A 24,132-nucleotide genomic window follows, 5' to 3' on the forward strand; every position below is an offset into this window, starting at 1 on the left:
GGGAGGAAGGGTGAGTGGCTGCGTTTCCAGATGGGTTTCCTCAACATACGAAAGGCTTTTAAAAACGCACAATGGGGAAAAGCAAACCCGAGAGTAAGGGCACGGCCCGGGGTGGGGACAGGTGCCCTGGAATCTGCCACTCGGAACGTTCCTACTGCCAGGGACGTGGATGACCTCGCCAAAATGCCATCTCAAATGGAACATGCCATGGAAACAATGATGTTTACGTTCCACAAATTTGCTGGGGACAAATGCTACTTAACGAAGGAGGACCTGCGGGTGGTCATGGAGAAGGAGTTCCCTGGATTTCTGGAAAACCAAAAAGACCCTCTGGCCGTGGACAAAATAATGAAGGACCTGGACCAGTGCCGAGATGGCAAAGTGGGCTTCCAGAGCTTCTTTTCCCTCATCGCCGGGCTCACCATTGCCTGCAACGACTATTTCATCGTGCACATGAAGCAGACGGGAAAGAAGTAAGACGAGGCAGACTGGAAGAATCGCTCCCACCCTGACCAGAGGGATCCCAAAGATTTGCTTTAGGGGTCTGTCCCCCAGCTTCTCCCCCATGAGGATTGCATGAGCGGGCTGGGGCCCTTTAGGATAATATGTACAAATCGAAGCCAAGTCCCATCTGATAAGTAGAGAAAGGAAAGTCAATTCCATGCCAGATAAGCTTTTGATTTTTACATTGTTTGCGTCCTCTTGCCTACAATAAACAAATTCTTTTTTTAATACCTAAAAAAAAAATGCACAGTGGGAAACATTACCGTGGGGTGGGAGAAAGAATGATGTCCTGCTCTAAATACTACCAAGGAGTGCTGCTGGTGCAGTGGGTAAGCCCTTGGCTGCAAACCGACAGGTCGTTGGTTCAGATCCACTGGCTGCTCTGCAGGAGGAAGACGGAGTCATCTGCTTCCATAAAGGTTGCAGCGTGGGGACTGAGGTAGCCCCCTCTGACTGCCGTATACTGACCCCACGGCAGTGTTGCTGCTCTCTTTAAGGAAAACACACATAGGGGGTGGGGGTGGGGCAGGAACTCAACAAGGTCGTGGGAAAATGCAATGAAATGATCATGGAGTTTTTAATGAGCTCTCTGAAGGTAGGGGTGTGTGTGTGTGTGTGTGTACGCGTGCTAACCATTGAGGCCGAGAGAGAGAAGTTCCCCAGGACCTTCCCACCCAACACTACCTCCCCCTCCAAAGAAAGGGAGTCATTCTTCTTCCACTAGCCGTCAGTGGGAACTGCTGACTCTAACCACCCACCTGCACATGCACCCGAACCCCGCGGCACACGCGGAGCCAGCTGCACAGTGTGCATCCTTTAATGCCGCCGGGAGGGCATGGCTTCTTCTGCTCAACCTTCGGAGCTTGGTCCAGAGTGTATGTGGCTACAGTTCCTTCCTTTTAAATGCTACACAGCCTCCTGATTCATTCATTCATTCATCCAGCCATCTCCTTCAGTACACTACAGACAGGAAGCCCAGCTCCCCACCAAGCTGTGAACAAAGCTGAGGGCACCTGCCTCAGGGGGCACACATACACATCTGTCAGGGAGCCCCCTGGCGTGGGAGAGCTGGGTCAGGAGTGGTTCCCCATACTCCCACCAGCAGGGGGCGAGCCAGCAGCTGTTCCCAAGGTGGCTCACACCTGGTGGCCTCACTCTGCAGTGAGCATGTGGTTTTCATTTGCCTTTCCTGGATTGCGATTGAGACCAACTCCTCTTTTACAACTTGGTGGTCATGTGGAGGCCTCTGGCAACACCCATGGTCAAAGCCCCTGCTTGTGTGTGCTCCAGAAACCCCTTATTCAACGGCATGAAGAGACTCTCCTGCCTTGCTGTTTACGGTTAGGTTGACTCTGTTCACCACCTGGAAGGATCTCCACACGTCTCTATAATAGGGACGGTAGGACACAAGCTACAGCGGAGAGCAGAGTCTGAGCTGACAGGCTCACAGCCAATCTTCTTTTGGGGAGTTGGGTGGGTTTATTTTAAAAGAAGTTTCACTTTGTCTATAAATACTTCATTATGTGCCTTTAACATACAGGGTCATGGTTTTAAAACAGGTCCATACCACCAATCTCCCACCTAACAGAATTAACTATAAGCAGTCTCTATGAAGGCTTACATCAACGAAGCAGCAACAGGGGGCTCTTCAACATCTGAAGGGCAGTTATGGGGAAGGGGGAATGAGAGGGGAAGTCAGTCCAGAATTACTCATATTTTGAAATCCCACTGCACAAAATATGACCCTGAGAAATATTTTCTAAATCGAATCCTTGGCAAGTCAGCTCAATTCGCCCTTGCTACAGGCCTCTGGGTAACCAGTGCCCTGAAAGAGCCTGAAGCCTGTAAGGTTTCTAACTCCCTCAACGGTCAGACAAAATACTCCGAGGGGCCTCCCAATCTAAGGCCAGGTAATAAGCCCCAAGGAGCACATGCCCCGGTGGGCAGGCATCCAGCAGCACCCACACACACGTGGGAGAGTGCAAGCGGTCTGTGCCAGGACGACAGTTCTACCGGACATCCTGCCAGGGACTCGCCTGCAGGGCCCTAGGACGCGAGTCAGGTCCCACACAACTCCACGGAGCCAACTCCTGCTTTTGCCCTCCACTGTGTTTTCTACAGTAATTACTCTTTCTAATGAAAGGAGGGAGATTGTGGAGAGAATCCCTTTAGAAAACAGAAGCACAAGCAGAGGAAAAGCTTTGTTCTCCCCAAGCAGACAATGATGCATTGTCAAGCAGATATTTTCTCTTGGTTTTATGAAAGAGCAGGTGACCACGGCAGGCAAGTGCCCACTAGGGTGGGCAGAGAGCCCAGCACCTATGCTGGGCTCCCAATGCAGACGGCAGCCAGGTCCACTCTTCTCAGCCCGGGCTTAGCACTCTAGGATGAGTGCGGTCACTGTGCTCTCACCTCGCTCTGCACACCTAGGGATCTACTCTCATCTTCAAAGCTCGTAAAACAATAAGAGCAACACAAACAAACGTGTTTCTAAGGAGCCTTCGGGGCTGGCAGGTCTTCCCTGCGCCCCGATTCACACGCCATGACTAACATCCTCGGTGGGACTAGGCTTCTGTTTCCTCACTGCCTTTGGAGGAAACGCGAGGGCACCTCCCTGAGACCCAGTGATGACGACCACCACCACACCACGCCATAGCCCGTCCCACCTTTTCGTCCCGGAAGTTGAGGAACTGCTGGAAGACCTCGCTCTCCGAGATCACCGGGTGCCTGCACATCCTTGTCATCCAAGCCTGCAGTCTCTCCATGCGCATCTTGATGAACTCCTCTTCAAAGCGACCTGCAGGGGACAGACAGACACACCATGGATGGCGGGCAACGTCACACCCAACACACGCCCAACACTCCAACCCAGACGCCCTGTGTGCACCGGCGTGATGTGCCAACACTGAGGCCCATCTGAAGGAGGCGAGTGAAGGAGTGCAGTTAACAAGGAGCCCTACCTTGTACGGCAGTGCCCTGAGCAACACAAGTTACAAACTTGCTGATTTGAATTTAGAACTCATGGAAAGTGATTTAGGATTACAATGTTCCCCCTTCTTTGTTTTTTCAGGTTAAAGTGAAAATTGAAAACAGCTGTGTTTTGTTGCTCTTTTCAAGCACCCCAAAGGTGCTGACCCCAAATTTGAGAGCAACCACAACGAAGCCAGGACAATGATGTCCTTCAGCTTAGCCCACACACCACACGAAGAATCACCAAGAGTGTCAATAAGCCTAAGAAACAAAACCCAGGACTGCTGTCCTTGCACACACCCCACTATTCCCACCCCACCCCCGGAAACCAACACCAGCCAGAGCCCATGACCCACACTTCCTGTCTGCCTAAACCAGCTGAAAGCGGGAGGCGGGGCGACCCCAGATGTGGGGCTTGGCACACAGACACAGAACAGCAGACCAAGCAGCTGCTCTGAGAATGTTCAAAAATTTAAAGGACAATCTATTTACAAAATTAAAGATTTAACAGGAAATCAACACAAAGAGATTCTCAAGGAGACAGAGATTATGAAACAAAAACCACGTAGAAATTCCAGAGTTGGAAAAGCCAGTCACTGAAGTAAAAGTATTCCCTGTGTGGTTCAGCAGATTCAAGACAGTGGACGCCGGCATCCGTGAGACTGGAGCTCTGAGGGACAGAGGAAGGACCTGAAAGGAGCAAACGTCCTGTCCCGACCTACTTGTCACGCCCACTGACCTACATGTAACAGGACCTTTCAAGGTCACCAATCAACCTGTGTTGGGAGGTTCCTTAAGGCAAGATGGCAAGGTTTCCTCTTACACATGTCGGACACGGCGTCTCTGGAGAAGGCCAGCCTGCTTGGGAAAGCGCTGAGAAAGGGCAGAGAGAAGAGAAAAGCCCGCCGTGAGATGATCCGAGCAGTGGCTGCAACAACGGGCTCGGGCCTGGAACAGGGTGAGGAGGGGCAGGAGCGGGCACTGCGTCCTTCTGTCGAGCAGGGTCACTGTGGGTCAGAACAGACTCAGTGGCAGCTCACGACGAGCAACCTATAATGGGACTCCTCAAGTCCACTGATCTATTGGTAATGAGGTTTCCAGGAGAGCTGAAAACGTATTTGAAAGTATAATGGCCAATAGCATTATAAATTGTGATGGCCAACTTCAGTGTTCACATCCAAGAAGGTGAAGCAAACCGCAAGGAGGAGAAACACAGACAGCTCCATTAGACACCACAGGGTAAAAAACGGCTGACAGGCGGACAAACAGAACCCCGCGACGGGAAAGTTAGCAGAGCAGTGGTCACTGCCCAGACATTTTACAACCACACCTTTTAGAAAGCCAGCCTGGCTCCTTTAGAAATCACAGAAACCGTCTAAGAGAAGAGACAAGCGCTCCAGACTTGAACCTGAATAGCTCCGAGATTCCAGACACTTCCAGGAAGTTACAGAATGTCAACTTTTCCACTTTAACTGAGAGGAGAAGAAACCACTCCATACAGCTCAGTGGTGAGAGACAAAGTCTGAGCCCTTGGATAAGGAGACAGCTGCTTTTTTAGGCAGAAAAGACCACGTCAGCACAGGCATGGGGGAAACTGATCCCCTACCCCCGCCACCCAATTCAGTGAACTCTGCAGTGGGTTTGTCACTTGATCACTGGTGCAGATGTTAACAATTCTTATTTTACTGGGAAGTTCTCCTCCAGGAGATGTTTCTGACAGCTGGTTCATCTCCAAGCGATGATTTCAGAAGTTATTCGATGCCTGGTGAAGATTTCCAAAGCAGGTTCCAGAGACGCTTAGAAGAGGGGGAGGTGGCAGCCTAGTCCCCATTCTCAATGACCTGTTCCTCAGCGTTTTCACTTCTTGGGTGTCAAGCTGGCTCGGCTCCCAGGGATCCAGAGCACAGGGCAGGCTGCCCTCTTTACCTGGGCAGAAGGCCAGGCCTTTTCCTGCCCACAGGGGCTGACAGGCTCCCACCACTGACTGTGCAGTGGGAGCTCACACCCCACTAAGCATAGCAGTCTGCAACAATCAAACCCATTCAGTCTTTTTTACCAGGGACAACAGTCTATAAAGAAAAAATATAAACTGCCACATTCTCCCTGGACTCATTACCGAGCTCTCTGGTGAAGCATCACTGACGTCATTACTTTACGTCCCCTCCGGGGTTCAGGGAGAGGGTTTTATATGATCATGACCCTGTGTGCCCTGAGGCGGGGCACCAACAAGAGAGGCGAGAGAGAAGGCCACTTCTGTGCTGCCCCCGAGACTTGGTGCAGACCCTGTCAGTGACCTGAAGCTCAACTCCATGTTCTTGAGACAGAGCAGCGGTGCTGGCTTGCTTAGCTGTGCGGGCCCTCCGTTTCAGGCCAGCCTCGGGTTTGGTTATTTAAGCAAATCTTCCTACAAGAGGGGAGTCAGGACTCTAAGCTGCTTTGCCTGCCTAACAGCTCTGAATGATCTGGTTCAAGATCGACTGTGTGTGTAGAACCTGAAAGACAGCACCGAGATTCCGACAGCCCCACCCCTCCACCCCCATCTGTCCGGGCTCGTGGGGCTCGGAGAGCAGCGGAGGCGCACTGACAGCACACAGAGGTGGAGCGGGAGTTTTCTTACAGCACAGCGGCGGCTTACAGAGACAGAGGAGAGTGAATGGCAAGGGCGGGGGTTTGTGACCAGGATGTGGAACTGGGGGACTGTACACCACCAGAGGATGACTTGCCGGCTGCTGCCCAGCTCCACAGGGTCACCCGCACAACGGCCAGGATGTGCTGACCTGCCTGTTGTCTGTTTGCTCTCTGTCACACTGGGGCGATTTGAAACACTTGAAAGGAATGTAAAAACCAATCAAAACCACTTCCTTGAAAACGGCTGAAGTCAGCTGGAGGCTGTGCATGGGCACCAGCCTGGACTCGGACTGCAGGCCCCTGTCCAGCTCTCCCAAATGCCAGCGTCCTCGAGCTGATACAGAGAGGTGACACCTCGTGCTGTGGGGGCTCTTGGGGGCTCACTTGGTGCCCCACTGCTCACCAGAAGGTCAGTGAGTGAAATCACTCTCTGGCCGTCTGTTTCTGTGAGGTCTAGTCTCAGAAAGGCCCAGGGGAGCTCCACTCTGTCCTACATGCGGGCTCACTAGGGGTCGGGTCGCCCATCTCGAAAGGCACGGGCTTGGTTGGGTGCAGAATCAGACACCATGGCACCCATATGCAGGCGAGCCCAACTCCATGGTTAGGTCGTCAGCAGCTGGCCCTTCACCCCAGGGGACTCCCAAGTCCCTCCTGCTAACTGCTGGCTGAGTGAGGGCTACCCGTCTGGGGTTTCCCTACGGGGAAGCTGCCTGCTGCCCCTCTTCCCAGCCCTTCCATCGCTCTCGATCCCGGGGCCAGCCTGCCTCTGCTCCATGAAGCTGTGTGCTAGCTGTTCTGCTTGGCACCCAGCCAAGGGTGTTCTAGCCAAACACTGAGCCGGCCCCACCCCATGCTCTCTCAACTTCACCAGAGACCTACTGCTGGACAAACTCTGACTCCAAGACACAGAACCTGGGTGATCCTTGAGTGATCGTGTCCCAGGCTTTTGCCGAGGCTCAAACACAATCACTGCTCTCAGACCCGATGCAGGGAGAGACACTTAGCTCCTGCTTCTTCCACACAGACTGTTTTGTGGAGGAACCTGGATCTTCAATCAAGAGGGCATGGGCCACAGTCCACGATCAACAGACACGATGAAGAGGCACACAGGTCAGTAAGTAGGAAACCTGGCAGCCTCCTACATTCACACTCCAGACCACGTTGATGGCACTGTCCGAGCGACAGGGACACCGCCAGGCTGCCCAGCACGTTCACACCACGCTGGCCATGTGCTCGTCTGCGCATTGGTGATGATGGATCGACCCCGTGTGTGTGGCCTCAGGTGTCTCTCTCAAGTGTCTTAAAACTCACCCAATTTCTTTTTTAGGTAAAGCATAGCAACGAAGACAGCATCACATTGTTCACACAGTCCCCATGACGGTCCGTGTGTACTGCAGGTACACACACACACACTGGGAGCTTCCCGGGGGGCGTGGGAAAGGATGAAAGGCAGTGCCATGCCCCCACAGGCTTTGTGGGGCCCCTTCATGGACACACACTGCGCGGAACGCTCTCGGCAGGTGGCTCTCAGCACACAGGTGCACAGCGCCATTGTTCCTGCCTCAGGGTTGGCTTCTTCACTGTTGCCAAGCTCCTGCCTCAAGCTCTAAGTGGGAAATGCCATTCCTGACTGGCAGCAGGGTAATCTTCCTGGGTAATCTTCCTCTTTCCTGGTCCTCCTGGGTCCCCCATGGAGCATACTCACCTGTGACCTGCTTATCTGGAAGAGATGGGATAGGAATGGCCGTCCCAAACTTCCCCAGGAGACGCTCATACAGCCAGTCAAAGTGCTTGTACCTGTGGTTCACCGATCGATTGGTGTTCTAGGCAGCGAGGGCAAGAGAAGACAGTTACCCACAGCCCTGCTAGCAAATGGTAGGAAGAGCCAGCTGCTCCCTTCGCTGGGTACTCACAGTGGGTGTCAACTGATACTCAATGTAGCTCTTCAGTCCGTACATCTTGGAGCCTTTCTTAGGGTCTGCTACCAGGCAGTCGAATGTGGAGGTAGGGTATACCCACATCGGGCCGTAGTCGCCGACCTACAAGACCGTCCAGAGGAGTCAGTGGGCTCACATGGGAAAGCGGGAATGATAGCTGACGCAGGACCAAGAGTCCTTTGGAGGGTCCTCTTTGGGTAGTACTTGAACAATCCCCCCCTGCCCCCCGTTCCTATCAAATGCTGTAGTTTACACACCCACATGTTGTGGCCAACCCTCTCCTCCCCACATGGGCACCTCAGGCTCCCCCCCACCCCCAAACGCTGCGGAGAACTGTTCCTAAACGAAAATGGCTCATCTGTCTGCAGTGTCCGTGCAGAGCCTGGCACCAACCATCCCACGAGGGCCTCAGAAGGAGGTGTCAGGAGAGCTGCCTTCCTGTGGGTCTGCGCCTGCAAAGCTCTTTCACTTCTTGTTTCCAAGTGACAGCCACCTGGGCAGCTAGGCCTACCCACAGAAAGCCCCCATTCTTCCCCTTCCTGACCAGGGACAAACGTCCAGGCTCCGTGCACTGCAAACCCGCTCAGCTGCAACTCAGAGCGGGCTGAGGAGGAGTCTGGCACTTGGCCTGTCTACAGAATGCCTGTGGGAAGTTGGCTGTCTAAGTCAGTGGGTATGGAGTCACACAGGCTGTGCCCGGCACTGTGGACAAGGCTGGGCTTGCACTCAATGACCGGGCTTCTCCGTGGCCGGGGAAGGAGGCTCTCCGCCAGCCCGCGCACAGTTCCCGTTGTTCAGCGTCCCTGTGCTTGATGATGGGTATTCAGCACTGAACTTGGTTCTTTGCGTCCTTGTGCAGACACACCCCAGGTCGTGGAGGACCGTGGGTTCGTGGGGCTCTCCTACAGGCCCTGCGGGAACGCCTGTGCTCTCAGGTGGCCCTGGAGCTGTCTCGTAGGCCTTGGTTGAGATCCACATCGCAGGGTAGTCAAATGGTATCAAAGAATATAGTAAAAGTGGACGGGGGTGGGGGAGAGGGGTCGGGGTCTTTGCTTCTTATACAGGGAATAGGCCCATCTTCTTGAATTTGAGCAGAAAAAAATCATTCAAGTGACTTATAACAATCTAGGAAGAAGTCAAACAGAAAATTCACATGTGGTCTGTAGAAGGGCAAAAATGGTTGACAGAATAAAAGGTCAGGGGAGACACAGCGGAGAGTTCCGAGCAGAGGTGGACAAGGCGAGGTGAGCTGAAGGGAGCGTGCTGGGCTGCGGCCTGGGGACAGGGCCGGGCAGGGGCAGAGACAGAGGGTGCAAGGAAGCACACCCGGCCCGCTCTTCCGACAGGGAACACCTAACGGGCAAGGGCTGCGCGTGCAGACAACACTGCAGAGGTGCTTTGGCTCAGTCCCAGGGGTGCTTAAGAGAAACCCCACCATTTCTCCAGGGGGAGCTTGTGGCAGGAAGCCCTCTGAAGGCTCAGAGCAGGACTGTCTAGAGCCGTCTGTGGAGAACCGTCTCTCGGTGACAGGCTGAAAGAGGCCACACTGACTGGCTGGAGCCATCTTCTTGGGCCCCCAAGGGACCAGGGACTAGTGGGACGGGTCATTGTGCCTCACAAGCCAGCTCTCGCCATCTCCTGTTTCCTGGACTCAGCCGTTCTCCTGAGCTCCTGTTCCGTGTGGAGAGCCCAGTCTGCAAGACTTGCAGGTCCCTCGAAGGCTCTACTCCACAACCAGCAGGCTACAGCAAAGGCCCCTTTAAGAAGTGGAGGGGCAGGGCCATGGCTCGGATTCAACGGAGGTGCTTTAAATATCATGGAAAGAACACGTCTATAGTATTAGGGAAAAAAAGTCTGGCAGAAACCGAAGATGAAAATATGTTGGATCCAAGCACTGAGCAGCTCTGATGGGAAGGCTCCAGGAGAAGCAGGGCCCTTGGACACCGCCTTGACCTGCTGGCTTCCAGGGTGGATTCCCAGGTTTTAACATCACGGGGACAAGGAACAAAGCCTCCCACCACCACCATACTGAAGCTTCAGCAGGTCTCTCAGGAAGCAGAGAGGGCAGACTAAGACCTGATGCTGCCTCAGCCTGGAGGGAGGCCGCCTGCAGGGCCAGCAGGCAGGCAGCTCGGCAGGCGCTCAATGGTCATGTGGACAGTAGCGGGCAGTACGATTGGGAATGGATGGCTAGATCATACTCCATCAGCTATCGAAATCTGGGACGAAACCACCGAGTCCCCTTACACAATAATCATGCTATCCTCAGACAGATATGCCCAGTATGTCACTAATGCCAGCTCTTATTTACAAGCTCCTTTATCTTGACCATGGTTTAAGTGCTCAGCTAATACCCAAAAGGCTTTCAGTTCAAAACCCTCAGTGGCCACCTGCTTCTGTAGAGGTGATAACCTTGGAGACTCTGTAGGGCAGTTCTATGCTGTCGTAGAGGGACGCGAGGAGTTGGCAGTGGGCTTTCTTGACGTGACGGCTCTCTGACTAAGGTTCAATTCGCCAGCGCACAGGAAAAGACCTCATTGCGAGAGCAAGCATGCACTTTGCCAGGGTGGAAACTTGTAACGATCTGGATTGGGTTTGTTGTACAGCTGACTGTGTGGGGCTGACACAGCATGTACGTACACTTCAAGAGCGTCGACAGGAGACCTACCATGCCAAGAACACAGTGTGGGAGTTGTTAACTCAAGTACTGATATTCTCAAAAATAAAGACCGTCTAAAACCATGGAATGAGAGGCATTCATCTCTGTTCATTCCTTCTAGTAATTTTAAGTTACTACTGTATCGATGTCAACTATCTAGAACATTACAAGCATTTAAGAAAACCTTCCAAACATTCTGAGGAACACAAAAGAGCACACGGGAATTAAGGTACTTACAATGATGGAAATCTTCTCTTTGGGTTTTGCTAGTGGCTTGGCCAACAAATACTGATCCAACGCCGGTTTTGTGAATCCAGGAAACCTGATCATGAAGACAAATGCTCCTGAGTCTTTGTATCTTTCCTGGTTAAGCTCCCACACCTCTCTCCCACAGGCACTCGCTCTCTGAGCGACCAGAGTTGGAAACTGTGGTCAATGAAACCTGACATAATCAGATGGTTTAATGGCCAACTGTCATCTAATTACGCTTTATCTTGGTCAGAGACCAGTTTGGTTCCAGAAGGTGTGATGTTTACGAGTGCAGTTTGCTTCACTGTACCTTAAACATTCTTAACCCCCTACCCCCACCCCAGCCCCCACAGCACAGGGCCGAGAAGGAGAAAACCCTTAGTCCATCCGAGGGAGATGAGGTGCCCACACAAGTGCACAACCACACGCCAGCATTTCTACTTCCAAATGGGAGATTCCCCCCCTCACCCTCTCCCTCTGGGGTCCCCTGAATCTGCCACAGAGGAATCCTCTGTTCAGTCACAGGCTGGCCCTCTGCTCCCAGAACTGCCAGGTCACCTGAATCAACAGACACGCTGCAGTTCAGGCCCCAGAATGTAAGGAGCAGGTTGGGCTTCTCCCAGAAATCAACTCGCCACCCAAAGGACCTGTCTAACATGGCTCAACAACCGGGTATACAACTATTCGCTCAAGGGGCTGCTTTTGGTGTGGAAATACTTTAATAAACAACACCAACAACGAGGGGGGAAGCCCCAGAAAGCAGAATGCCTCATTCTCTCTCTCTCTCTCACACACACACACACACACACACACACACACACACACACACACACACACCCCAGCAGTAAAAAAAACCTACCTCAGCCATAGCACTTCTAACTTTATTTAGACGCCAAAGTGCATGCACAGTGTCTTCCCCTGTTCTGGCCTCATGTCCCCGTCCGAGTCACTCTAACGTGCAGCTCCCAGCACAGCAAGCGGCCCATCCTGAACTTCTGCCCCACACTTAATAGCGGTGTGACTGAGTTTGAGCCTCCTGGGGTGAGGAATGGACCAGGGCCATCTGCCTTCTAAAATGATGGGGAATTACCAAGTGCAAACACGGGCACGCAGAGCCTAGCAGGCACCCGTTTACAGTGATGTGACCTATGTATGCCCTCTTTTCCTTGAAAGCAGTCCCCACACATGACGATCGTCATCGCACACATGCTACAGCAGACCAGAGTCTCAGAAGTGTGTGTATTCCCAGGACCGAGAGGGTTCCTTTCCTGAAAGTGACCTCTAGCCCACTCCCCTTAGCCTATAACATTTATTGTATACTAAGTTAGGGGGGGAGCTTGGGGCAGCAGAGTATCCCCAAAAGGGGTCACAGGCCCTGGGGACAAATAGGAGCCCAGCTACTAACTCTTAAAAGGCTTCCAATCACTTTCTCAGAGAGACTTGGCTTATTCAGTGAAGCAATGGGGTAAAATAGGCATTGTATTTAAATGAGACTTAAATAGACCTGTGTTCCACGAACTGAGAGCACTATAGATGACTGCCAACAACACTGAGAATGTCTAATTTGACTGAGACCCAGGCGGTCCGAGAAAGGACAGCTGATTTTACTGTGCATGGAACTCAGCCTGAAATCGCGTCGTGAGGGACACTGGAGAGGGAGGCTGAGAAGGTGGACTGCCAACAGAGAGCTCGTCCACTCACCCAGCACTACTGAAATACTACTTATGGAGGCTTGTAGAATTCATTAATTGTACTTCTGTGTAGCTCTAGATATCTAGAAACCAGTGAAACAAACATGGTCAGGGGCTTCAAAACGTTTGTGGAAAATTTCATTTTTCCACACATTTCTTGACATTCCCTCACATGTTCTTCTGGACACAGATTAACAATGAGAACGTGATTTCAGAAGATTTAACTATCTCGAACAGAATGAATGGATATAGGAAGAGCCCCTGCCTTTTTTCCTCTCCAGGTCCACAGCAGTGGACCAGACACGGCCAGCTCTGCCTCGTTGCTTCTGCTTTGCCTGACAGCACTTGGCTGGACAGCACTTCTTTCTAACAGCCAGCCAGCAGAGCGTTAGGGAAGGTCTCCTGAGAGCAGCCGTCCCTGCCTGAGCCTGGGAAGTTCCACGGTGGGAAGCCAGAAAGAACACATCTCTTAAGCCATACAGACATAAACTAACAACACATCCCGGAGAATCTGTCACCATGCTCTCTTTCCCTGATTCTTTTAAACCAGTGGTTCTCCACCTTCCTCATGCTGCAACCCTTTAATACAGTTCCTCATGGTTGTGGTGACTCCTAACCATAAAATTATTTTCATTGACACTTCATCACTGTAATTTTGCTACTGTTATGAATCATCAAGTAAATATTTGATATACAGGATGTATTTTCATTGTTACAAATTGAATATATTGTGAAATATTTATGTGTTTTCTGATGGTCTTAGGCGACTCGTCACCCACAGGTTGAGAAGCTTAAGACTGGAAACATCTCAGGCCCAGTTCACACAGCAACTAACAGCTGGGAGCTGAAGAACTAGGTCAAAATCCTGACTGTACTTCTCTCCACCTGTCTAAGTTTGGGTGGCTCCTTCCCGCTGACAGGGCCTTACAGGGGTAAATAATAGAGCACAGAGGACTTAAAAATGTTTGTGGAAAAAACAATGAAAAGTTAATGGGATTTTTCCCACGAGATTTAAAGCCCCCTCATGGACAAATTACTTTGTACAATCTGCGTCAAATGGTACATGATTTTTAAACTGGAAAAGAGCTACTTCTATTAGTATCATTATTGGCTTGCCCATGAAAACATCACTGCAGTGCTAACATGCCACAGAGTTGATAGCGGCAAGTTAACAATATTGAGGACTTCTGGGAAGATGGCGATGGAGTGACACATACCAGTGGGACTTCACAGAATCAAGCCCAGGAGAGTTGCTTAGAGGGAAATTCAATGCTGCTGAGAACACAGGAGGAGCATCATAAAGATAAGTAGACACAGATCCACGGGGCTTTGAGGGGCTGGGGCTTTTGGCTTACCACAGCGGAGGCCAGCTGGGGCTTAACCTTGGCCCCGCCACTGTCTCTGCTGGAGCTGGGACCATTTGGAGCCCAAAGGGGAGCTTGGTCTCAACACAGCTACAGTTTGCCGCAGCCTGCCTCAGAGCAGGGACTGGAGCCTTGCAGCTCCATGGGCAGGGATCGGGGTTCAGCTACATTGTTTCCATATCTTCTCTCTATGCCCCCACAGTCTTGGAGGGCTGCACAGGGACTTTTTCTCAACACAGCCACAGCTTGCGGTCACCTGGGGCGGGGACTAACCCTTGCAGCTCCATGGACAGTGATTGGGATTCAGCTACATTGTTGCTTTTGTTTCCCTCTTCTCTATATCTCCACACAGTCTCAGCGGGCTTACTTTTTAAATTTTCCCCCTCTTCTTTGTCTCTTTCCAGTTCTCTCCCACTCCACTGCTGACCTCCAGACAGCTACCCTAAGTCTAGGGCATTTACGCCTGCGCCACACCCAGTCAGGTGAGCTCCATTCTGTGCAGCTAGCCCAAGGCTGGGGAAAGCCCTGCTGACCTCCACCAGGGGATACTCTACCCAACTTCTTACCAGGGAATTACTGCCTGTGTGCCTGGGGGCTTATGGCAGCTTAGCCAAACTGTCAACGTTCCAAGCTGCTGCAGGAACCTCTGTCCAACCTCCACAATACCAAAGAAGGCAACCCACCAGGCTTCTGGGGAACTCCCCTGAGAGGGAAGCCACAGGAGGATACAATGATAGGTTAATATCATAGTGAAATTAGCTGTAGGCAGTTTGAAGAAGCATTCCTACAAGTTTCCCAGAGAGAGCCAGTGCTCTTCAACTCCCTGGAAAATGGCACCTGGCTCCTCTAAAACAACGCAACACAAAAAACTGTCAGCCCCAACGACCTCAATGAAAAAACAGGAGAAACAAAGGGCAATGGCAGATGAACTGAACATAACGACCTGATGCTATGAAGCAAAACAGTAGAATTATTGGCTTACTGGAAGAAGACACAACAAAGAAGTCATCTGCAACAATAGGGAGAGAATTCTTGGAGGAAAATCCCCCAGCTTAATTAATGAAAACCAGGCAACCATTCAGGAGGCTGAAAGAACACCAGCTAGACTGAATCCCAAGAAGAAGTCACCCAGGCACATAATAGTTAAACTATCCAACTTTGAGGAAAAGGAGAAAATCATGAGAGCAGCTAGGGAAAAACAAGCAATCACATGAGAGCAGCTAAGGAAAAACAAGCAATCACATATAAAGGTTCCCAAATAAGAATATGCTCTTACCGATCAGCAGAAACTATGAAGATGAGGAGAGAGTGGAGTAACATATTCCAAAAATTGAAGGAAAACAACACAAACCCAAGAATACTCTACCCAGCCAAATTATCAATCAAGGCAGATGGAGAAGTAAGAGACTTCCAAGACAAGGAAAAACTCAAAGAATACGTTAGAAGAAACCCAGCCCTACAAAAAATCCTTGCCGCCCCAGTATGGGCAGAAGAACAACACTCACCAAGCATAAATAAGAGACCACCACATAGAACAACCTCACCCAGAGGGCAACAAAGAGAAAACAGACCCCAAGATAGCATCGGCTTAAGGATGGAAAGAACTCAAGAATGATACACACACATATACATGCACAACACACTAATGAGGAAGGAAAGTAGGAAAACTCCCAACACAAAAGGTATGACACTACAGAGTCTGCAGATGGGAGATAATAACCCTGAATTTCAAGGCCAGAACTCAGGCATTAAAAGACTGAGACTAGCAGACTGGCTTAGAAAACACAACCCATCAATGCTGCCTGCAGGAGACACATCTCAAGGCTACAGACAAAAATAGGCTGAGAATCAAAGGCAAGAAAAAGGCATACCAAGCAAACAGCAATTAAAAACAACAACAACAGGGATTGTGATCCTAATCTCGGATAAAATTGACCTCAAAGTACAAGCCATAAAAAGAGATGAGGGGCACTATATAATGCTCAAGGAAGTGGTAGACAAAGAACCACTAAGAATTGTAAACATATATTCCCCGAATGAGAGACCACTGAATATGTCAACCAAACACTTCAAAAGATGAAAAAAGAAATCACAGCCCCAACAATTATAGTGGGTGACCAATACACTGATCTCTGAGAACTATAGATCACAGGAAAAGAAACTCAGCAAGGAGGCTAGAGATCTAAACACTACAATTAGACAATTTGACCTGATATTTACAGAGTTTTTCATCCAAATACAAAAAAATTCACATTCTTCTCTGTGCCTACACGGCACATATTCGAGGATAGATCGCATACTGGGGCATAAGGCAAATCTACATAAATTTAAGCACATTGATACCATACAGACCTCTCTCTCTCTGATCACTGTGCAATAAGGCTGGAAATCAACAAAAGAAAGACGAAGAAAATAAGAGCAAACAATTAGAGGAAGAATAACTCTACTGCAAAAGGACTGCATACTGGCACAGATCAGAGATGAAATTAGGAAATTTCTAGAAACCAACGAGCATGAGAACACAACATACCAAAACTTATGGGACACAGCAAAAGGCAGTTATCAGAAGAAGTTTCAAAGCAATACATGCACACCTGAGAAAGGAAGAGAGACTCCCTAGACTATCCTCGATGGGCGTCAAGAATATCAACAGACTCATAGCAATAGAAGAAATAGACAAAGTTATCAAGAGATTACCAACAAAAAAATCTCCTGGACCATATGGCTTCACTGGAGAATTCTACCAAGCATTTAGGAAAGAACTAACACCAATCCTACACAACTCTTCCAGAACACAGAAAAAGACGGCAAACTCCTGAACTCCTTATATGAAGCTAGTATAACTCTGATACCCAAACTGGGCAAGGATCCCACAAGAATTGAGAACTACAGACTAATATCCCTAATGAACATCGATGTAAAAATCCTTAACAAAATACTAGCCAACAGAATACAAACGTATATAAAGCAAGTAATTCACCATGACCAAGTGGGATTCATACCAGGGATGCAGGGATGGTTCAACATATGAAAAACCATTAGTATTATTCAACACATTGACATGAAAAACTATAAGAAACACAAGATAATATCAATAGATGAAGAAAAAGCATTTGACAATGTTCAACACCAATTCCTGTGTAAGACACTTGAAAAGATAAGAATGGAAGGAAAAATTCCTCAAGACAATACAAGCTATATATGAAAAGCCAACATGGTAGTCAATGGAGAAAAGACTAACACAATCCCACTGAAAAAGGGGACCAGACAAGGATGCCCCTTGTCTCCACTCTTATTTAATATTGTGCTGGAGAAAAAAACTTTGCCCACTGAGGTGGTGGGCAAAGGACCTGAACAAAAGTTTCACAGGGGCAGAAATTCGAGAAAATGTTCCCGATCTTTAGCCATAAGAGAAATGCAAATTAAAACAACAATGGGGTACCGCCCAACACCCTCAAAGGTAGCCCAATTCAAAAAATCAGAAAGTAATAAGTGTTGGAGGGGCTGTGGGGAAGCAGGAACTGTCATCCACTGCTGGTGGACCTGTAAATATGTACAGCCACTATGGAAATCGATCTGGTGATATCTAAAACAGATGGTAAGCGAGTTACCATATGACCCAGCGATCTCCCTACTGGGCATATACCCAGAAGAGGCAAGAAACAAACCAATGTCAGACATCTGTGCTCCAATGTTCATTGCGGCAGTTCACAATTGCAAGGAGTTGGAAACAACCCAAATTTCCATCAACTGACGATTGATTAAAAAGCTGTAGTATATACATACAATGGAGTATTATGCATCACTGAAAAAAGCAGTGATGAACTTTTGAAGCATGTCACTGCATGGGAAGAACTGGAAGAAATCATGCTAAGCTATGTAAGTCAAGCACAAAAGGACAAGTACAAGATGAGTCTGCTGAGGTAAACTTAAAAAAAAATGCAAAGGGCGCATAGGGAAAAAGCTACTGTATACAAACATTCCTGAGGTGAGGACCAGGTAATAAGCCAGGGTCCAGACCAAATAGACGGATACACATGGCAGACAACTGGAAAGGAGAAAAAAATAATAAAAAAGAAATGGGTAGCGGGGGCACAGGGCACTAACCCACCCATGGGAGGGTATTGTTTATATCTCCACAGAGAAAGAAGTACCAGACTTTAACCCAGTGCTCCAAGATGTGAATGCAACATGCTGGCGTGGAGTAGGGAACCAGTGGAGAGGTCTGGGGGGCCTGCCCCAATCCCAACTACTAAGTGGATCCCTGCACCCCCCCCAGAAGAATTTACTTCAAAGGATGGCATTGAATCTTCAACTCTGGGGGGGAAAAAATGAGTAACAATATTTGGCAGATCATTGAACTAAAAAAAAAATCACTTATTAACCTTGTAAAATAAATTTTTTCTCTCTTAGTTTCTACGACAAGATCCAAATGAAAATACTAAATCAAACCCATCTCCTCACTCGCCCTCCCCAGGCTCCTACCCCATCTCCTCACCCACACCCAGCTCCCTGCCCCAACCACACACACACACAGCTCCCTGCCCCATCTATACACACACACAACCCTGTTTCAAACGCACTTGTTCAGTGGCAGCTTCATGGATGAGGTCCCCGCTCGGCCTCGCTGAGCAGCCCCTGCTTCAGTGGACTCTGAATCCTTGAAGTAAGGCGATGCCGACTTGGGGTCGTCCCAGTCATCATCCCACTCGTCTTCATCGCCAGTGGCTAGAGTGGAGACAGACAGACAGAATAAAACTCAAGTTGCCTCCTCTTGGCTATAACACAACAACCCATTTGGGCTAAGGGCCTGTTTAGAAATTAGAATGGGAAAGGCTGCAAGGTGGCAGTCTGAGCAGAGGCCAGAGAGGCCAGAAGAGAGGCCTAGAGGACAGACCGGAGAGACCCAGAGCAGAGGCTAGAAGCAAACAGCTTTGTGTTTTGGGTTCTTGATTTGGCCTTTCAGGTCTCAGTTGTGTCAGGCAAATAACCCAATGGTCTCTCTAGGGTTCAGCTTGCCTGTTTATGGGGATGAAGCCCACATCTCAGGATGGCTGTGAGGATTAAATGGTGAAATCTACCCGAGGTCTGGAGAACTGGAGGGTCAGCAAAAAGGTGTTTCCTTATCTTCCACAAGAATCAGTCAAGGTGAAATTGTTGGAAAACCAATGGCCAAAGCTTAGTGACTGTCGGCAGGCAAGCCAGGCTCTTTGCACAGGAAGGAGGACCAGGAGGGCCCAGTGAAGACAGGACTGGGCTTGGAAACAAGCCCCAGGAATGACAGAGACAGGCAGATGAAGACACCCAGAGGACAGTCCGGGTGTGCTGACCTACTGAGCCTCGGACACCCACCTACAAGCAGAATCAATCCCTCTTCAGCCAATTGGCCCAGGAGGACAAGATGGAGGACAGGTGACTACATAGGAACAGGTGAGAGATGGGCCGAAGGAGAGAAGCATAAGCAGCTCTCGTGGCCGTCTCCTGCCCTCCCTCCTGCTACCGCCCCTGCCACCTCGCTGTGTGCTGCCTATCTCCCCCGCGGAGGGGCTGGAGAGCCCATTGCCATGGGGCAGCCCAGACACAAAGGCTGCCACCCTGGAGAAGCAGCTGAGGCAGGAAGCCCAGGGTCAGGAGGGCCTGGGCCACCGAGGAAAAGCCGCTTAGTTTTGGGGTCTGCTGCCCGTGGCCCTTCGCTCAGTCTTCACACAATGTGCTGACAGAGGTGACAATGTGCTGACTGGAGGTGGCAGGATGCAGGTTGAGGCTGGAAGCCATGGCAGAGCTCTCTGCTCAGCGGCCTCCCTGTCTGCTGACCCCTCTTCTCCCTGAGAGCCAAACAGGAACTTTGGGAAATGATAAAGCTGATCGTTTAGAAGTGAGGATTCATTTTCCACCTGTCTAACGTCTCCGTGGACCTGACGAGGTTGCCAAGCAAAGGTGAGCGATGGGGCGGCATCGGCTGAAGGAAGACGTTCAGGAGGCAAGGAGGGGAAAGTGGGGTGCGGGAGGTAGCGGGATAAGGGTGCTGCCTTGTGGGCATGGCCATCCATGGCAGGAAACAAAGGGCACTGAACCGCAGAGCTGCAAACTGATGGGCTCTGGGAACCTTCCCCGCTCACAATCACAAATTAAAAACAATCGTCTGGCTCGTTCTGTGAGCGTGGGCTCCAGGGAGCCGAGCTCACGCTCTCTTGGGGGGTGGTAGTAGTGTGCCAGTGGGAGGGGCTGGTCCTTCCCACGGCTCTTTATGGAGGAGCCAGCCCTGAAGGTCGGGGGTTGGTGAGAGCCTGGACTAGGGTACAGTGCACAGCTACCTGCATCTGGATCTAGAAAAACAGGTGTGCTGCTCTGGGGCAATAGCTGCGGATTGGTTTTTAGCCAGAGCGCCCACCTGCCTGACCTCCCCTGGCCCCACCCCTCGCACCTGGTCCTTGGTAGGCCTGGGGGTGGCCGAAGGCGGAGTCCCAATTATTGGAGGAGTTCCTCTGGGTGGCGGCGGCACCTTCGGGCTTGGCTGCCCAGCCGTCTGAGCTCTCCCAGTTCCCGGATTTGGATGCGCTCCAGGCAGACCAGGGGTCACTGCCCCCGCTGACCTGTGTCATCAGTGAGAGAGGAGAAAGAGCACTTGTGAGTCCCAGGAAGGCTGAATACAATAGTGCCGCGGAGGGATCACCAGGGGTGTATGTCCGACCATCTCGAGTTTTAACGGTAGACTTGCCAATGCGTACGGCAATGGCAGTTGCATCTCTTGCGGCGACCTTGGTGTTCCAGGGCAGAGCTGTGCTCCCTGGTTTTTCAGATGTGGATCACCAGGCCTTTCTTCTGAGGTGCCCAAGGGGATGCGACTCCCAAACCCTCAGTCAGTGTGGCTGAGTGCTAAGCCCTGTGTGCCACGAGGGCGCGCAGCAGCTTGATGAGATTAATGAGCACACATAGACGTGCTTGCTGAGAAATCTTCAACACCATCACAAAGAAATGACTGGACACAAGCCCTGCTTGCTGCCCTCTCTCCCTCCCTCTCTCCCTCCATCCATCCATCCATCCATCCATCCATCCGAGAAGGCACTGGCCCTCCGCACCCTGTTCTCACTGAGGGCAGGTTTTCACACTTGCACAGCACCCAGAAGTAGCCCTGTCCTTCCTACTTTAAAATCAATGCAGAACAATCATTTTGTTTGTGTAGCTCTGGAACTTGCTTTTCACCCAGTGCAGCTGCTTTATACCAATCCACTGTATTTCTGACTAGACTGTAGTTTTGTTTTGAAAAATACATGCACAATAAAAATAATAATAAATGGAATCAAAGATTCCATATTTAAATATGTATGTATATTTACATATAATGATAGGTAAATAGATCTTTGTACACATATATGGCCTCCATCAATGCAATAACACTTTGTTCTAATAACCTGGCATTCCATGATGCTCAGCTTCCCGACAGGATTGCTGAAGACAAAATGAGTGCGTAAGCAAATGTGGTGAAGAAAGCTGATGGTACCCAGCTATCAAAAAAGATATAGCATCAGGGATCTTAAAGGCTTGAAGGTAAACAAGTGGCCCTCTAGCTGAGAAGCAACAAAGCCCCCGTGGAAGAAGCACACTAGCCTGTGTGATCAAGAGGTGTCGATGGGATTGGGTATCAGGCATCAAAGACCCAGAATAAAAAAAAAATCTATCAATGTGAATGAAAGGGAGTGCAGAGTGGAGACCCAAAGCCCATCTGTAAGCAATTGGACATCCCTTACAGAAGGGTCGGGGGGAGGAGAGTACTCTGTCAGGGTATAGTACAGCACCGATAAAACCTAACCTTCCTCTAGTTCTTTAATGATTCCCCCCATCTCCCACTGTCATGACCCAATTCTACCTTACAAACCTGGCTAGACCAGAGCATGTACACGGGTACAGATAAGAGCTGGAAACACAGGACAGATAAACCCCTCAAGACTAATGAGAGTAGCAATACCAGGAGGGTAAGAGGAGAAAGGGGGAATTGATCACAATGATCTACACATAACCCTCTCCCAGGAGATGGACAACAGAAAAGTGGGTGAAGGGAGACATTGGTCAGTGTAAGACATGAAAAAATTTTATAAATTATCAAGGGTTCATGAGGAAGGGAGGAGTGAAATGAGAACTGATACCAAGGGCTCAAGTAGAAAGAAAATGCTTTGAAAATGATGAGGGCAACAAATGTACAAATGTGCTTGACACAATGGATGGATGGATGGTGATAAAGAGTTGTATGAACCCCCAATAAAATTATTTTTAAAAATTAAAATACACACAGTAAAAAATAATAAATAAATGGAACCAGAGGTTAACTGTGTATAAAAATATACATGCCTAAGACTCCAAGACCCCAGTCATGCTCTCAATGACCACTGCCCTTCACAAATTCCTCCCGGGTCAGTGGGTCCAGATGGTACTTTCTGGGCTGTCGTTATCTCGTGGAAATGTTCTCCACGACACACTGCACACAGAGATTAACCACGCTGGACCGCCTGCCTGCACCTTCCCCAGCCCGTGCTGCATGCTGAGCTCACTCTGCTGACCGCCCTGCAACACATCCTCTTGTGTCCCCTTTCCCATGTGCCCCACAGACCAAAGCCCGAGAAGCCAAAGTACTCGCTTGGCTGGGGAGCTACGGGCACAGGGGGTAGACTCTGTTGCTGAGTCTCAGGGCCTTCCTTCACCCGCACAGCCACTGGGCTCTTGTTGCTTTGTGTTTATTTTGTGTCTTGTGTCAATAGGGCAGCTATACTACTCCTGAATTACTTTTTAACGATGTCTCTCATCGTTCCCAAGTATGAGGGAGGAGGCTGCAAAATGTCTGGTGCTGTCCCATGACCTCTTCATTCCTGGAAGCCCCTTTACAGCATCATGGTTCCAGTTATAAATAACACTGAAGGACAAGGGATGTGTGGCTTGTGACCTGGCTCACCCCTGCCAAGGTCCCTGCTCGTGTCCGGGCCCTGAGGCACCCACCTCTTGAGGTTTTTTTTGGCTGGCTGATCTGTCTGGAACTGACCCTAAGAGATCCCATAGGGACCCAACGAAGTCTTTCTTGTCTTCAGTCTGTATCCCATGCACCATTTAACCCAGGGGTCCTCAAACTGTTTTTAAACAGGGGGCCAGTTCACTGTCCCTTAGACCCGTTGGAGGGCCTGACTACAGTTTAAAAAAACAAACTATGAACAAATTCTTATGCACACCACACCTATCTTATTTTGAAGTAAAAAATAAAACAGGGAAAACACACCAGGTGGGCAGGATAAATGTCCTCGACGGGCTGCATGTAGTCTGCTGGCTGTAGTTTGAGGATGCCTGACTTAACCAATGACCCAGGTTTTCACATGGGTTTAGAAAGTCTCCTTTATCATACATGGCCTATCAATCCAGGCCTGTTTCTGGATTCATCGAAGCTTTGACTCATTATGACCTTTAGTCTTAGAATAGCCAGTTTTCAAACGTATTATATTTTCATAGGAATCACCTTAAATTTATAAATAAATTCTAGGAAAATCCACAGCACCCCACACCCATTTACAAATAGAATCTATGTATCTTAGAATATGGATTAGTACGCTTTCCTTTTTATTCAAGTCTTCATATTAAAATAAATAGATGGTGGTGGTAAAATGAGAGAGAGAAATGGGCAAAACCCCACTTGAGATAGTTAAGGTTTATTGTGCCAACCTGGCCTATAAACACATGTGAGATTAAAAGAAGGATGGAGAAATAAATGGCTCGGTAAGCCTCGCCTTTCTAGTTCTCGGGTCTCTTGCTTTCTGATGGTCAGACCAGGGTTAGCTGCCTTAGCCAGTTCCCTGCTTCAGCTGGCAAGGCTCACTTCCTGCTAGACATCTCTGAGAAGAAGCCACATGGACCTACCCTGATGCAGCCCTGGGTGCTGAAGCAGCTGTGTGGAGACTCCTACCAGTGCTGAGATACTTTATATGCTAAACTGATTCAGCTTTCCTCCTGCAGTCAGTATCATCGCATGTGTTTTATGCAATTGAGGACTTTGTAGATCAGTGTCGGATATATGGGCTAATGTTCGACTTATGGGCTTGGACAGCACTGGGTTGGGATGCTTTCTTAATGTATACTTACCCTTTATATAAAAT

At 49.7% G+C, this 24,132-nt stretch overlaps 1 protein-coding gene and 1 pseudogene across 2 annotated transcripts in view; one reads left to right on the forward strand and one right to left on the reverse strand.

Annotated features, from left to right (window-relative positions):
• Positions 1-24,132, reverse strand: part of SNX9 (sorting nexin 9) — an 84,955-nt gene that overhangs the window by 12,497 nt on the left and 48,326 nt on the right. For both annotated transcript variants that reach the window (XM_075554332.1, XM_075554331.1), the window contains 6 exons: positions 20,427-20,595; positions 18,586-18,730; positions 10,936-11,020; positions 8,016-8,141; positions 7,808-7,925; positions 3,171-3,301 (listed from right to left, as the gene is read on the reverse strand). In XM_075554332.1, the coding sequence (XP_075410447.1) occupies positions 3,171-3,301; positions 7,808-7,925; positions 8,016-8,141; positions 10,936-11,020; positions 18,586-18,730; positions 20,427-20,595 (774 nt within the window). The remainder of the gene's footprint in view (positions 1-3,170; positions 3,302-7,807; positions 7,926-8,015; positions 8,142-10,935; positions 11,021-18,585; positions 18,731-20,426; positions 20,596-24,132) is intronic.
• On the forward strand, positions 157-747 carry LOC142453226 (protein S100-A10 pseudogene; annotated as a pseudogene).

Source organism: Tenrec ecaudatus, chromosome 7 (assembly GCF_050624435.1).
Source record: "Tenrec ecaudatus isolate mTenEca1 chromosome 7, mTenEca1.hap1, whole genome shotgun sequence".
Lineage (NCBI taxonomy): Eukaryota > Metazoa > Chordata > Mammalia > Afrosoricida > Tenrecidae > Tenrec > Tenrec ecaudatus.